This window comes from Synchiropus splendidus, chromosome 6 (genome assembly GCF_027744825.2).
Source record: "Synchiropus splendidus isolate RoL2022-P1 chromosome 6, RoL_Sspl_1.0, whole genome shotgun sequence".
NCBI lineage: Eukaryota > Metazoa > Chordata > Actinopteri > Syngnathiformes > Callionymidae > Synchiropus > Synchiropus splendidus.
This window is the reverse complement of record NC_071339.1, coordinates 21,379,649-21,395,098: the sequence shown is the minus strand read 5'-3', so window position 1 is coordinate 21,395,098 and position 15,450 is coordinate 21,379,649. Positions and strand designations below refer to the sequence as shown.

Here is a 15,450-nt window from a genome sequence, read left to right as displayed (position 1 = left end):
AGGTAAGTACAAAACGTTACAAATGCCATGCCTGTAATACTATGTCATGCGACTCACAAACCAAGGAGAAGGCATTGTCAGCAGAAAGTGCTAGTGTCAATAGATGCAAGAATGAGGTCGCAAACTTTCCCTATACAATTAAAATCTATTTTTTGTGTTTGTCTTTTTCTCTGGAGTGTCGACAAGGTAAGTGCCTTAAATATAAAGCCCTCCAAAGAACCCTGAATTTGGAATACCAGAAGAATAAGTTAAACTTTAAGGACCTAAATATCAGCGCGCACCATTTTGTAAAAGTGAAGTGAGTGATTGACATTGGGGCGTGAAGCCGTATGTAGATTTGGACATATATGGGCATGCTGTGACAGAATGTTGGTTCAGCAGCTGCTGAAGTTGCAGACATGTTGGTTAACCTCTAACCTTTGCTCTTCAAATGACAGCAGGGAGCAGTTCTTCAGAGGTACAATCATTACAACTGCACGTACAACAGTTACTCTAAGTTCACATTCAGAAATGAACCTAAATACCCACTTGTCAAACTCCTTCAGATCTCACTTCCTGTTTCTTTAGATAACCCAGACTGACTGTCTATTCTGGCGCACTTCACTGTCTCTGTCATTTTCAACTGAGAAAACTTTTGTTTCAAATCCAAATGCTGCTGGAGTATAATCGGCATCAGAGTATATATATATATATATATATATATATATATATATATTTGGAGCATCATTAACTATTGATTCTTTAATGATGTAACATTTACATTTAGCTATGACACTTGCCACCTTACAACAGTTTTTATAGTAATAGTTATATTGACAATCTTGAAATATATGATCAAATATATAGTTAAATAAGGGCATAATGTCATGGCATAATTAGTATTTTCCAATTTTCCTCTTTGTTTTATATCGTTAAATTTAGAAAAAAAAAAGTATGCTGGTTTGTATGAGCCCTGTGATGTACTGGCCCCCTGTCTAGGGTGTCAGCCGCTGCTGGTGCCGAGCAGCTGGGAGCAGCTCCAGCCTCCCATGTGATGGGTAAAAGCAGAAGACACTGAACATCAATTTGACAGCACTTACTGAGAACCACGGCCTCTGACTTCTTGTTCCTCATCCCCGATCTCACACACCCAAAAACTACTGAATGTTGGTGCAACAGTTTTATTTCACGAATAATAAATGTACTTACAGTTTGTATAAAAAATATAGCAAAAGCTGAAGGCAAACTGTCAGAGGAACACAGAAACTTTTACAGTCCAGGGAGGAGGTTAGAGGAGGAACCACCGAAAGTCTCTCTGAGGAAAACAAAGATTGAGTAAAGAACTGAAAGACAGAGGAAGAGGAGATTTTTTTTCTTTTGGCTACAACTCTGCATCCAGAGAGATGTATAAATAGAACTACTGAATCACGAGCTTGTCGTTTGCTGCCGTCAAGTTTCTCCAGTTGGTGACACGTTCATTTGCATATCTGTTCAAAACTATGGAGGTATGGGAAGTTCTGGACGATCAAGTCAAATAGAGAGAATCAACGTTAGTTACTAGGTGACCTTTCAAGCGTTTACAGCTAAACCACTAAGGGGTCCGAAATTAAGACAAGTGTTGTGAGAAAGGTTTAAGAATAATTGACACGTGTGACAGCTATGCCACTTGTTTGTTTCCATTTTGGAGGGTGCAAATAAGAAGAGGGGCGCACTTGTCTGAGAGATTCATGGTGTTGCATTTGAAAGAGACTCAATTGGAGTAATGTGACGACGCTGGCATCTCCTTGCCGATCTTGTAGCTGAGAATCTTGTTCCAGTCGATCTTGGTGCGGGTGACCGGCAGCTGTCTGCGTAAGGCTTTGAACGTGGTGTCCGACATGGTCTGGTAGTTCTCAGTGATGGCCATCTGTGAAGAGGTGTGTCAGAACAGAGCCAGAGCAGACAGCGGAACAGCCCCAAAGCGTCGGAACCTCACCTGGTATGCATTCTCTGCTTCCTCAATGATTCTGACAAACTCCTTGGCTGTCTGGGTCTCGTTCTTGAAGGTGGAATGAGAAGAGTTTGGATTAAAATTTAAACAACTTCATGCCGCTTTTTGTCCATCGAGGGTTCAGTCTCATTTACAAATTCAGTCAATAATTAAAAAAAACAATATCAAGTCACATCAGCAGGGGGCAGTAATGTAAGACTCCACACCAACCTCTTCTATCTCCAACCCTCTCTGTCCAACATTCCCTCACAAACTTGTCCATCCTTTGTCACTCACAATGAAAACACCAGTGCATCACTGACCTAATACATGCACCTGACTCTACAAACTTCCTCGAAGAGGACCACACTTCCTCTTTAGTCTGGGCTTTCTCTTAGATCTACAAAGACACTTACTGATCTTAAAGGCAAACAACAGATCAAGCGTGCTCCATCAACTTACCTTTCACAAATGAAGCACATTGTGATAGGAATATTGAAATATGGGGAAGGCATTTCCAAAATGGACAGAATGCCGAGTTATATGAGGCAAGGATCAGGGAACACTTACACTGATGGTCAGAGGTTCCTGTATGTCTTTATGACTGACCAACTGCACGTTTCCGTCCTCGTAGTAATGTACCTGCACAAGAAAAATGCAACACAGCTTGAGGAAAAGCCCCTAAATACTCAATGATTTATACACTCGTGAGTCACATGACTTCTGCCAGACTTAGTAAAAGTATATAAATGATAATGACAAATCGTAACATTGTCTAAAAGTAGGTCTCCGAAATTCTTCATCTCATGATAGTGACATGAAACGATTCCCACCTGAACTTTCAAGACTCCAACCACTTGGGCTGTCGACTGTGAGACACTGAACTTCCACTCAGACCTGCAGCGTCCGTTCCTGCAACACAGTTGGTCGTTGACTCACAGCACCAGCCTCGGAACAGTTTAGCCAGCAGGCTGACATTGGAATTTACCAGAAGTTTTTCGGCTCAAACTGATGGCCTTCGATACAGGCGATGACAGTCTGCTGGCCATCAACCGTTTTCCCGTAAACCTGTCAAGGAGTGTGTGTATGTGTGAGATGATGGTTTGTAATCCAACACTGCGGATGTTCAAGTTTCTTACAGAGCAGACTCCATTGGGGTAGTGCTCCTTAACATAGGCGCGAACAGCAGAATCGCAAGCCTCAGTCCAGGACCTGAGGGACGCCTCGCCCTCGTGAGGTCTGGGGTCGGAAGCTTCCTTTCTCAGGTGGTCGAACCGGAAGGAGATCTTGTTGTGAGGGTCGTGAAAGCGGCCGTTACCCAAGTTCCCATGATCTGTTATCAGCACCTTTACACAAAACAAGGGTGTTAACTAAACGTAGCTTATTTGTTAAAATGTCCATTAAACAGACCTGGTCTTCGTATCCATCAATTTTGGCTCGGGTGAACTGATCCATATTGTACTGCGCGAAGGACCTGGATCAGAAAAAGGAAAAAGTTGCTGGCGAATGAAAAGACATTTGGTTCTAAAGATCAGCTTTAAGGAGACTCACTGAGCCGCCCCCTCTCTGAGGAGGTTATCATTGTTGAGCAGGACCCGCACATCTTAAAGAGAAGAAATCATATTCAATAAAAAAAAAAAATCTCAGTTCATACAGAATGTGGACGACGGCAAAGTCTCACCATTGAACACTTCGTTGAATTCTCCTGGAGGAGCGTGGATTACAAAATTGGCTGCGATGCGAATCTGAAAAAACAAAAATAATAATAAATGTAGGATCAGTAATAACAATTGCATTTCATGGGTCACCTCAGACCACCATGAAGCAATCTTCTAATTCATGAATGCTTTCAAAACATTGGGAGAAAATGGCACCCCTAACCAGCAACCAGGACTGTGCTCATAGCTTTTTGTTGCAAGCAAGTAGAGGGGCTGAAAACAGTGGTGATTTGAGACAATGCCAGGTTTCTGTGTTACATTTGTGTTGTATCTTTAGATTAATTCCGATGGACCAACTGTTAGCATAGACAGTTGCAGCAAATCTGCAGGGAAGCTAACGTCAGTGGAGAGTGTAATTTCTTCGCCTCTGGGCGAATGACTATAGCCACTCCTTGGATGGAGAGACAGAGGCTGTTGTCCAACTCTTTTCTTAGCAGCATCTGTAAGCAAGGGGTGTCAGAGCGTGCCGAGTGAGAAGGCTCGGGACAAAAATGCTCTGATGCTAAGAAAACAGCAAGCCAGCGATGACCATTCCCCACTTGACAGACTGGAGACTTGAGGCCCTGTTGGTTGCTGTCATCATGAGTCAGCAGTACACATACATACAGCAAACCTGAGGCGACCTTGTGGGCTGAAAATTGAGGGCATACAGGATGATCTTGGTCTCAGATTAGACTGACAGAGAAAGCGGTACAAAGAGATCCACAGTTTTACTACAATAACAGCAGGAGGTGGTGACATTGGATCGTGACAATGTCTCTGGCAGACAGACAGTTGTTGAGTCTTTAGGCTGCAACTGTATTTGACCTACAAATGATGGTCTGTCCAGCTGGTAGGATAAAAGGAACGTCACAATGTCTAACCCAGATTATGTTTGCACAAAGCTTCCGGAGTCATTTAAGACAGTTAAGTCAACCAAAACGATCAGTAAATGATGTATTAAGCACTTATCGGGGATGGCGACGGGCTGCGAGGTGTATAAGGATGGACAGGTTGTGTAGACATCATAACATTCCGAATAAAGTCAATGTTGGACCCTACCTGATACACTTTGTAACCTGTCACAGAAACCTACGTACAAAACATGTCTTTTTTTCTCAAGATTACACTTAATATACATTTGTTTACCACAGAACAAAACATTTGGCAGGAAACCTACCGTCAAGAATACAACTTCGATGCTTTGTAAATTAATCCACAGTAGAAAACAAATATATAATCCATATATCGGCGTGGGAAATCAGCCACAGTTGTGAACATTACGTGCAGACAAAAGAAAAAACATGAGGATAAGCGATCAAACCTGCATTCCATCAGTCTGTGGAATGCTGTCTTTTCTGACATGTAACAGCAGGAAGAGCCACAGCACACACTTCAAGCCCCAACAAGAGCGCAGTCAAACCGACGGAAAAGAATGCAAAGGGCACACACTTTAAGACGTAAATGTGAAGTACATCAAAGGGATGCCTGATTCCGACTCTGACATGGCATGTTGTCACAGCTTTATCGGCCGCATACGAGACAAACTCCAGCAGACTGGGTGTGGGTGGATGCGCTGTCATTGACCAACACTGTAAATGCAGGAAGTAGCTCGACTTCCTTCGCTTTATAGCATTAGCCCTCAACTTCATTACGAGCTGATAAACATCAACGGTGAAAGGGCGGCGCATTTTATGAGCGTTCGGTTGAAAGCAAAGGTCAAATAGAAACGGTTTTATCCCGAGGAACAACATATGGATCAGTCGGTTCAACTGTCAAACACATCACTGCCTCGGCTAAGCTAGCTCCGGTAGCAGGTAACAAAAACAGCGCTCTTGCACACCGGGGCGCAGCGTAAAATGCCTTCGCGGTTACCAGTAAATGCAAATATAGCTGTGATTTATCACGACTGTTAATGTGTCGATACCTTCTCCTCTTCGCCGAGCTCGTCGAATTCTGCCATCTTGCCGTATGAGACGTTAACAAAGCGACTGTGGGTGTTGCCAAGTATGTTGAGTCTCCTCCCTGCAAATGACAGTTGTCGCTGCCCTGTTAGTTGATGCGGGAAAAGCGTGTGATCTGGCAACCCGATTCCTTTCGCGTTGGGTAGGATGAGGAAACAATACTCTGGATTTGAAGATATATCTCAGTAAAATTAGGAAAAAAATACAAAATATTGACTATGATAGCCATATGCTCTTTCCATCTAACGAACACATGGCTCTCGGTTGTGTTAAATTAATCATTATGAACAGCGAAATTCATAAACGACACCTCTATCGCCTTAAAATATAATTTGAGTAGATTGGTATCATATTACAACTGTCTCAACTATTTTACGCATCATTGTTAGATTTATCGTTCGCTGTATTTTTTATATGCAGTTACAGATTGTGGCCACTAGAAGTGATGGTGGTCGTGTACACTGGTTAGCGGTAACCACTGTACTATTCAAAGCAAGAAGAAGAAGCATTGTGCGGCTAAGCCGTCGCCGACGTTCTGGCTTGTTGATGTAAGTGAATTAAAGCAGTTTTTCCTGCGTTTTTTGGTGAGAAATGTTGTACACGACGGTGCTTTGAAACACACTAAATTGCTGCGTTGCAGAGTGTTGCATTTGCCTCCGTGTATCGATGAGGTCGAATCGAGGGAAGCTAACGCGAATTAGCTTCTAGCACGTCATCAATTCCCTGTGCAGTGTGTTTCCGCACGGTTCAGGTGGATGTAGGGCCATTTTAGCCCACCGTTGAAGCGACCGACCCGTTATTTTGACTGCATTTCCTAAATTCTGTTGTCAGTTGAAAGTGCGACATTGCAGACAGGCGCGACGTTATAGTCTGTGGACTCCATATTGAATTGTTGGCCACCAAACGTTGGCAGGGACCAGTTGTGATATGACAGCGCGTGGTGATATGAAAGTAACCTTCCGTTCTGTGCTTCTTCTCCTTTTGAAGTTTATTAAATTCCCTTTGTTTGCCTCTCCGTAGACTCCTGCGAACCCGAACAATCCACGAGCAGCTCTCCCAGGTTCCTGTCTAGGTAAGAAGCTGGTTGTTAAGCAGCATCAGTAAATAATGAGGCGAAATAAGTCTATATGCCTTATATGAGCTTCATATTGTCCTACACATTGCTCCACTCAAATCCAGAATACCGTTTGGAGGGAAAGGCCTTGAACATGTGTCATAATTCAGCAGGGGTCAAAATAACAGGTGTACTTGTGCACCGGCTAAAACACCCCTTTGTGTTTCACATTTGCACATTGCTTCTTCTTGTGTTCTTGATATTTCAACTGTATGAAAAAGTTTGTTTGCGGGCAAATTACAGTTTTAATTTCTCCAACTTTTACTTCCCATACCCTGCTCATCCACGGATCTTTCTTTTCCCTCCACAATGAGCAGTCAACCACTAGTGAAATAATGGCTAATACCCAGGAAACAGCTCACAAGCCATCAAAACATAGAACTATTCACATGTCTATTTTTTCTAAATTCTGATGTGAAAGTGGGTTAAACTTAATTTTACGAAACATTGTGGCTTCATGCAGCCCCTAGTTAGCCCTATTTGCCTACCAAAGTTGAGGAAGAAGGGAAGCTGTGGGGTCATGTTCATGACACGGAGCACCTTCAACACTTCAGACATTGCGATGCTCTAACTTAACTCATTTATAATGAACTGCCTGCATTTTTTACATGTCTTTTGTGTTATTACAGTTTTTAAAGTATTGTTTGCGATGAACAAACATGCATGAGTGACAACAATAATAGCAAACCAACTTGTTTGTCGGGTCTGAGGTGGTTACGCCATTATAATATACAGGTATGTGTGTGTGGAATAACATATGATTGGCGGATATAAGATTTGTTTTTTCGTCTGAGCTTGTAGTGGTTCATAATAATATAGACCGGTTCATAAAATTACCTGTTATGTCGTGCACCCATTTTTTTCCTGGTCCCACCAGTGCATCTGATCTCAAAAATCTATTTCGACTCCTGACACATTGTTTTGTAGTTACCCATTGTTTTCTCTTATAACCTCAAGTAATCGCTCTGGTAATATGGTTTTTTTATACCTGCTTCCACATATTAAAAAATGTGTCGATGATTAAAACGGTTTGGTGTTCAATTTCGCTTGGCGTTGCTATACGTTTTTTATGCATGCAGTATAATATTCAAATACCCTTTGCGGTTGAACATAAGAATTATACACAGTAGTAATATGCAATTTATCTTCAAGAATTGCGGCAGTATGACATGATGGTTTACTGTGGTCTGCACAAAGTGCTGTCTAACTATGCTGAAGTGTTAGAATTTAACAGTTTATTATGTTTCCAAAGCCAAACACATGCAACACTATTTAAGTGTAGTAACGTCCTTTTGTCTTTTTGAATGTCTACTAATACAAAGTATGTTGTTAATTAGAGGTGGACTGATGACCTCTGTGGTAATATTTACTGCAGCGTCATGGTTTCAGCTGTGCGTGATCAGCTGCAATCCACGTTTGTATTCTACATCAGTGTTTCACTCTTCCAGAAAACCGAGTTATGTATGATGTTCTAGTTGAAACTTTGCTTCTGACAAATGGGTAAGGCACGTTGGTGGAATTCACATTCCCAGTGTGACGTGTGAAGATGCTACCGCACAAAGAAGCTCTGGTGTATGAATTGCAGTGTGAACTGCTATGAGGATAGATGATGTCTTCAAGAAGACAACGTCAGCTTACGGATGATGGACACCACAATTAACGCTAACAAAAGAATTGCTGATGCTAATAATGTTGCTGCAACGAGAAGTCATCTTTCTATTCTTCTGACTGTAACAAGGGAGTGGTTCTGTGATTCCTTTTTACATTTAAACAAACCTCTCAAGAAATCCATCCATTACATATCAAATTTTTGATGATGATGACAATTTTCATCCACAGCCAATGAACCCTTTTCATGTGTTCATTCACGTTGGACCAAATGAACAGTTTGGTCCACCGTCACCCTTCTGTGATTTATGCAACAGCGCTGGATCTCATGAGTTGTCGTCGTCGTCGCGGTGGCATTTTCATTGCGTTCATTTGGCTTTTGAACTATACCCTTTGATCTGGAGGAGAATTTGACCTCTTTTGTGACTCATTGACATTTTCAGGACCTTTGGTGACAACTAAGTCACTTTTCAACGAACCAAGCGCTTGTGCATTTGAACGATAAGAAGCAAGACTGGAATTGAGACATGTCCCGCCGAAGGAGTCGAAGCCCCTCCCCATCGCGTTTTTCACGCAGCTGCAGCAGCAACAACCCTCGGGATTTGGAGAGGAGGCTTTTTGTTGGAAATTTGCCGTCATCTGACATGGCCAAGAAAGATCTGGAAGAGATATTCACCCCATATGGGAAAGTCGTTGGTCAGTAAACACACCTTTTAAGTCCTTCTCTGATCCTCTGCACCTTTGTATGACAAAATGTCACATTCCTAGGTTCAATTATTATACTGTAACTGGTCTTATTTGTAAGAGTTGCTATTTCAATAAAGTATATTTACGTATGCACAACCTTAAATCTCCCTCTTTCAGGCGTGTCCCTCTTTCGTGGATATGGATTTGTTCAGTTTGACCGCGTTGAGGAGGCTGAAGCTGCAAAGGTGGCCCAAAAAGGTCGAATATTTAAAGGTTATAAATTAGGTAAGCCTTACCATGGTTGTTGTTGTTCGCTGGATACTGGAGGATTGTAGGGATCAAATGGAGCTGCTCAAAAGAGCCCTGAGAGCACACTTAATGCTTGATGTTTTTCCTAGCGCAAACAGTTTTAATTAAATTTGTTGCTACATTCCAGGAGATGTGTCTTTCCTGTCTTCCTGTAAGTTTCCGTTTTGGAATGCTGCCTTTAAAATAAACCCAAAAGATGGTCTGGTACTGGCAAGGGTGTTCAGACTTGCCCCCGATTTCCACCGGGAGCTGCAGCAGTTACTGCTGCATAGTTTTTAATAACAGCTCGAAGCAGAGTGTCATCGAGCGGTGGTGCAGCATTTGGTCACGCAAGAATCGTCAGTCGTGCGGTACCTCGTGGATTGAGAGCCGATCCCTTGTGAATGAATTTGGTCAGTCAGACCTTTGTGTATGAAGTGCTTGCTCTGTCCCATTGCTTTCAATTTCAGTCCTGCTATTTCTTTACTGATATCACCTTCATCATGATTGTGGCAAGTGTCATACAGAATGGGCTGATGCTCGACCTCCAAAATGTCTCGTTTATTTCGAAATTTATCTGGATCCACGTCACGTTTCTGAGGCTGATTTCCTGTCTGTATGTGTCTCCTCTCTCAAACTTGAAGCGGTGCTGCGCGTTGCTCGGGTAGAAATACAATCCTTGCCGATTTTATGCAGTGCTGCAGCTGTGCAAGAGCGTAGCTGCGTTACCGGTGGAAATTGACAGATTGAAAACGATTTTGAAAAACTATGCTGCTGCATCACAAGTCATGGGATCTTATTTTACTCTGAGTGCAGTGTGGGTTAAACTATGTTTTTATAAGTCTTCAGCCCAACTCGGCTATCCACCGTGGCTGCCGCAGTGATACTACCTTATGGTAGTGCCAATGGTGACATCGTCTTTATGCACATGTTGGATTTAAAAAAATACTTGATGAAACTTTAAACCTGACACCCAATCTGAACGCTGCTTAAAAAATGAGGGACCCTAGAGACACTTACTCTGTGCTTTGGTCCTCACCACACACTGGACTTCCCAGTGCCCCTTCTGAGTAGTCCCTCCTCTGGTAACATACTGTATATACTGAATTGTTTGCTTTCTTGGGTGGACAGGAATTGAACAGCTTCATTAACAAGGCCCAAAGCATCATACATTTGGGTGTTTCTAACCAAAAATCTTTTCAAGAGTTCTTTAGATTTTTTTTTGATGCATTATCAGACCAGAATTTAAATGCTAACAGACACTTAAAAATAAATAACGTTGCCCAAACTACACTTTCCAAGCCACATTTTATCACTGCTGAGATGGCCCAATGAGAGTCGGTACCTATCAAACTAGCTATGATTTCTGTGGGGTAAACTTTGAAGGACCAGGAAGGTCCTTCTCCCATCTCTTGTTTTGCTCCTCCTTCGATATAATTTTTGATACCATTTTAATGCATCAAGAAGTTGTTTTCCGACCTGAGACATCAGGTGAATTTCCCGTCAATTTTGAATTTCTCTCCTTGAAATCATGGATCTTCAGTCGAACCCTCGCGAATTGTTAATGTGGCGTCTAATTTGCGTGCTCTTGATAACAGCTTGTTTTGTTCAACGTTTGGATTCGTTTATTTTCAGATGTAAAAATGGCAGTGGAGGGACGGCAAGCTAAACCTCCATCGCAGCAGAGCCCTCCTCGCAGGTAAAGTAATCCCTACCGAGTCTGAAGAACTCCCCCACGATCCCTGACCGACCGGTAAAGAGCGCATTTTGCCCAATTTCCATTTCTACCAAAGGACCGCTTAACACGACACAGTTCTGGACTCGCTAAGGTGTTGGAGTGAAAGATTTCAACGTGGGTTGGAATAAAGAGCAGTTGCGGCGTTATCGTTCTGTCTCCTATTTCACTGAAATCTCCTGGATTTTTTTTTATCATTTCTGTCGGCTTTGACCTCAGCTCAGGCTCATGCAGGAATAACCCTGCTCAAAATGTCTGTCCTCAACACCACAGTTGCTGTGCTTGGCGGATGACCTAAATTGCTTTGCGGATCACAAAATTCTATGAATGACTTGCTCTTTTGGGCTAAAGGAAAACCGTTAAATTGCATCTAGATCTCGAAAACGATTTGATCTCTGAGTGGACTTGTGAGCCTGGCACAAAAGTGCTCAAGGGTATGACGGAATAAATGATTTTCGGACTGCGTGATTAAAGTCGCTGATGCTTTCGGAACGAAACTGCTGGGTGGACTCGTTTATCTACCAATTATGTATTGGTTTTCATGAATGAAAAGACTTGTGCGTTTGAAGACAAATGCCTAGTGGTATACATTGGACCAACATCCCTCGAGACTTACCAGTATGGAGACATGCGAATCCCATTTGTGGACGAATTTCTGATTTCATCCTGTTTACTTGGAATTTTCGCAACCCAGCGGCCGCTACACCTCTTCGCTTGCGTTTTAAACTATTTGCGTTTTGACGTCTTAATCGTTCCTCCCTGGACGAACTCTCAGTTGGAGTCATCTCGACACTTTCCTGACTCATTTTCCCAGCTATAATACTTGTTGGACCGCTCCCCTGGTTGCGCATGGTCGCAGGTTTGAGAGCTGGCCTACAGCCAAGTGCACCAGAGAAGCCAACTGTTACGGAACATTTGTGGCTGCTACATTTATCGCACACTCAGTGCTATGGCATATTTAAAAGGATGCCCTCTGAAATCTGTGCTCAAAATGGTGAAATATTCATGATGCGTGTTTGGGCATTCAAGGTTTGACCTTCTTGTTTCTAACTGATGTCTGTTTTCTCAGAGGCGGCTATGGGGATGGCAAAGATGCCCGACCTCGTTCACGTTCACCGGCATATCCACGGGATGGACGGGAGCCTCGGGATTCTAGAGAATCCAGCCGGGAATCCAGGCCTGCTGGGTACCGAGATGATTTCCGGTACCACGGCTCAGAGCCACGAGACAGGGACCCACGGGAACCGGCATACAGGTAGCAAGATCCTGCCTTGTGGACTCTTGGTTTAGAGGACACTTTCCAAACTGGCTTGCTTCTTACAGCAGGGAGGAATATGCCCGCTTGTACCGGGGTGGAGCTCCTCCTGAGGACTTCTATAGGAGGAAGGAGGAGCCCTTCAGAGATCCCTATAGGGACCCTTGGAATGGACGGCGTGAAATCGAAGGTTGGTGTGTGGTTTAGTGAAGTTCTTTGATATAAACTAACGCAGACATCTGTAGAAGAAAGGCCAGAGGAGCGGCGCCGCAACGAACTCTATCGTCAGTATTACGAAGAAGTGCAGCGGCGCTACGATCTGGACCGTCCAGTGGACTGCTCTGTGATTGTGGTCAACAAGGCCCAGAAGTAAGTCCTCTCTCTGGATTTAGTTGGATAGCATTTTTGCTTTCTGGTCGACACCCAGACTTCACCAATCATTCTAATTTCATGTGGCATGTCTGTCTACCCAAACAACAGTCGGGAATATGCAGAGACTGTCGGGCGCAAGGTCCGGGACTTGGGCATGGTAGTGGACCTGATCTTCCTCAACACCGAAGTCTCACTGACTCAGGCGCTGGAGGATGTCGGACGGGCTCGCACACCGTTCGCCATCATCATCACGCAGCAGCACCAGATGCACCGCTCCTGCACTGTCAACATACTGTTTGGGACTCCTCAAGGTAAGCAATCGGGCACCTCGCACTTCTGACCGCCATATCGAGTCATGGAGCCTTGTCGCCTTAGAGCACCGGAACATGCCAATGCAAGACGCCATGATGCTTGTGGCACACAACTTTGACGCCTACAAAGTGGAAAACCGTGAGAAGGAGCGCGATGAAATCGCCCGCAAGGCAGCCAAGATGGCGGACGACGTGCTGCTGAGGGAGGCTGACAGAGAGTCTCACCCCATCTCAGTGCTCACCTCCATCACTCTTCTGGCTGAGAACAGGTGACCGTGAGAGTGATTTGACATTGAGGTTTAGCCAGCAGAGTCAAGTCGTCTTCACAATTGTTGGACAGCAATGTGACAGCCCTCCTTGTTTTTGTCTTTCATTTCCGTGTAGGTTCTTGACTCCGGAGGAACTGGATCGCCTGGTTGCGTATTTGAAGGACAAACGAGCTCGACTGTCGCGACCACCAGCAGAGGTTCACACGGGTAAGAGCTTGTCATGTTGGGCGAGTTTTGCCATGAGAGTGAAGAGTATATTGGTGTATTGTATTGTATGGGATTGTCAAAGTGAAATGTCTGTCCCTCCAGCTCCGAGCCTCTCAGTGCATCCTGACATTCAGCCTGCTGCTGTTGCTGCTGCCCTTGCATCGCCCCTCGCATCCCACCCTACCCTCACGTCCCATCAGCCTCTCTCTTCCCACCAGCCTCTCTCTTCCCACCAGCCTCTCTCTTCCCACCAGCCTCTCTCTTCCCATCAGCCTCTCTCCTCCCATCAGCCTCTCTCCTCCCATCAGCCTCTCTCCTCCCATCAGCCTCTCTCCTCCCATCAGCCTCTCACCTCCCACCAGCCTCTCACCTCCAGTCAGGCCCTGCCCACCACCCAACCCCTCACCGCACACACGCCTGCTCCTACAGGCCACCTTGGCCTTTCGGGGACTTCAACTGCCAATACCAGCCTGAACAACCAGCAGGAGCTTCAGGCCAAAATCCTCAGCCTGTTCAAAAGCAACAGCGGGTTATCGGCTCCCTCTGGACAGATGCCCTCAGTCGCGCCACCTCAGCAACAGCCGCAGCAGCTCCACTACAACACCCACGCTGCTCCACAGGGCATGACCCAACCCACCATGCCCGGCCCCAATCAACCTGCCCAGTCGGGATACGGCACCGGTCAGCCCCGCATGGTGATGCCCCCTGGTGGTTCAAGGCCTCAAAACCCCTCTGGCATTAATTTAGAAAACCCGAGTGTGAAGCAAGCCCTGGATACTATCATTCAAGGAGGGCCGTCCATCAACCGCCTGGTGTCAGGAGTTCCACCAGAGCAGCGGCCGCCTCCCAGTATGGGCCACGCCCAGCCCATGTCTATGTACCCCCGGCATTACTGACCTGTCCTGGTGCTGAGTTTGTCTCGCCAGCAGCTTTTTGTAAACATTTTAATTTTCCCTTTTAAATCCCATTAAGTAGGTGAACTGAGCAGCAGAATCAAAGTCAAATATTCATTGGAAAAAAAAAAAAGGTTTTTGTGTCAGTTGTGTACAGTTTTGAGTTCTTTATTGTATTTTGAGGGCTGTGAATCAGACATTTTTACAATTAAAGAGGCAGATCTTTCACGACCAGTGAACTTGTACTGTGTTTATTATTGTGGGCGAATTATTCTGGAGCATCTACCGCTGTACGGATCAAATATCATATGTCGTCTGAGTGGAGTCGGTGTGTTCACTTGGTGCTTGCTCTGGTTTCCTTCCCACCTTAGGCATAGGCATAGCGGCGGTTAGTGCCTCCCCAATATTGGTGATTTGACGATGGACAAAAGCTATTTCTTCTTTTAATTTTTCATTAATTTCTAATAATTTTAAATTATTTTCCTGTAGTACTTAGTAGTAGTGATGGATAAATGAGGCATCATAAAGTGTTTCAGCACAATGACACTCTGTGTTGATAGTGTGCCACTGAATACTGACACCTGCTGGACAAAAACATCCCTGCAGGCTGCCGACTTGTCAGACTGAACTGACATAGATTTGATGACCTGTATATAATATTTAAGTCTTTGCATTCATTATTATTCCATATCTGTAAATAATGTGAAAATATCTCAATCTCTCAAATAAATCAATTGTTTTTACGACTAAACGACTAAAGATACCATCAGATGTACATAATTATCTTCTGTGGAGTCTCTTTGATTTTTGTGCGATGTAAAAGAAAAACAAAGTCCAGTACATGTCGGCCAATCACGACGCGTTGTTTCGCAGACTGCGGAGAAGAACGGACATAAACTTTGCATGACAAACGTCGCATTTTGTGGAAATAAATGCTACGCATGTGGTAGAATTGCCTTGAAATCCTTTGTTTAAATTTTTTATGGCTCATTAAAACATAAAAAAAAGATATTGTATATGCTGGATGTGACGTCATCACTCCGCGGCAGGTCGGACATATTTGGTACCTACACCGGGCGGCAAAGGGTCTGATCGCTGTAGT

At 44.1% G+C, this 15,450-nt stretch overlaps 2 protein-coding genes across 9 annotated transcripts; one reads left to right on the top strand and one right to left on the bottom strand.

Moving 5' to 3' along the window:
• Nucleotides 1-1,135: 1,135 nt before the first annotated feature.
• Nucleotides 1,136-5,657, bottom strand: LOC128760405 (F-actin-capping protein subunit alpha-1-like). 2 transcript variants are annotated; one of them, XM_053867808.1, is made up of 10 exons: nucleotides 5,573-5,657; nucleotides 3,630-3,693; nucleotides 3,500-3,551; nucleotides 3,359-3,422; nucleotides 3,088-3,294; nucleotides 2,937-3,016; nucleotides 2,782-2,860; nucleotides 2,519-2,590; nucleotides 1,955-2,017; nucleotides 1,136-1,885 (listed from the first exon to the last, which is right to left on the bottom strand). In XM_053867808.1, exons 1-10 carry the CDS (start codon nucleotides 5,606-5,608, stop codon nucleotides 1,730-1,732), a joined length of 873 nt encoding a protein of 290 aa, XP_053723783.1. In that variant the 5' UTR covers nucleotides 5,609-5,657; the 3' UTR covers nucleotides 1,136-1,729. The 2 variants fall into 2 exon arrangements, with proteins under 2 accessions (XP_053723783.1, XP_053723784.1); XM_053867809.1 differs by lacking the exon at nucleotides 5,573-5,657 and adding an exon at nucleotides 4,970-5,542.
• ncoa5 (nuclear receptor coactivator 5) lies at nucleotides 5,190-14,582 on the top strand. 7 transcript variants are annotated; one of them, XM_053867801.1, is made up of 13 exons: nucleotides 5,190-5,462; nucleotides 6,030-6,157; nucleotides 6,630-6,681; nucleotides 8,775-9,027; nucleotides 9,196-9,303; nucleotides 10,942-11,005; nucleotides 12,111-12,296; nucleotides 12,365-12,486; nucleotides 12,542-12,665; nucleotides 12,777-12,979; nucleotides 13,044-13,248; nucleotides 13,364-13,455; nucleotides 13,558-14,582. In XM_053867801.1, the coding sequence occupies exons 4-13, from the start codon at nucleotides 8,859-8,861 to the stop codon at nucleotides 14,349-14,351; spliced, it is 2,067 nt and encodes a 688-aa protein (XP_053723776.1). In that variant the 5' UTR covers nucleotides 5,190-5,462; nucleotides 6,030-6,157; nucleotides 6,630-6,681; nucleotides 8,775-8,858; the 3' UTR covers nucleotides 14,352-14,582. The 7 variants fall into 7 exon arrangements, with proteins under 7 accessions (XP_053723776.1, XP_053723777.1, XP_053723782.1 ...); XM_053867802.1 differs by lacking the exon at nucleotides 6,030-6,157; XM_053867803.1 differs by lacking the exons at nucleotides 5,190-5,462; nucleotides 6,030-6,157 and adding an exon at nucleotides 6,232-6,560.
• The last annotated feature ends 868 nt before the right edge of the window (nucleotides 14,583-15,450 follow it).

Bases quoted from the DNA above. Each gene is read 5' to 3' on its own strand.
- LOC128760405 (XM_053867808.1), bottom strand. From the start codon at position 5,608: ATGGCAGAATTCGACGAGCTCGGCGAAGAGGAGAAG. The intron at 3,423-3,499 runs GTGAGTCTCCTT...TTTCTGATCCAG, and splicing joins CTCAGAGAGGGGGCGGCTCA to GTCCTTCGCGCAGTACAATA. The intron at 2,591-2,781 runs GTGGGAATCGTT...TTTCTTGTGCAG, and splicing joins TTGGAGTCTTGAAAGTTCAG to GTACATTACTACGAGGACGG.
- ncoa5 (XM_053867802.1), top strand. From the start codon at position 8,859: ATGTCCCGCCGAAGGAGTCGAAGCCCCTCCCCATCGCGTTTTTCACGC. The intron at 9,304-10,941 runs GTAAGCCTTACC...GTTTATTTTCAG, and splicing joins ATTTAAAGGTTATAAATTAG to ATGTAAAAATGGCAGTGGAG. The intron at 12,980-13,043 runs GTAAGCAATCGG...TTGTCGCCTTAG, and splicing joins ACTGTTTGGGACTCCTCAAG to AGCACCGGAACATGCCAATG.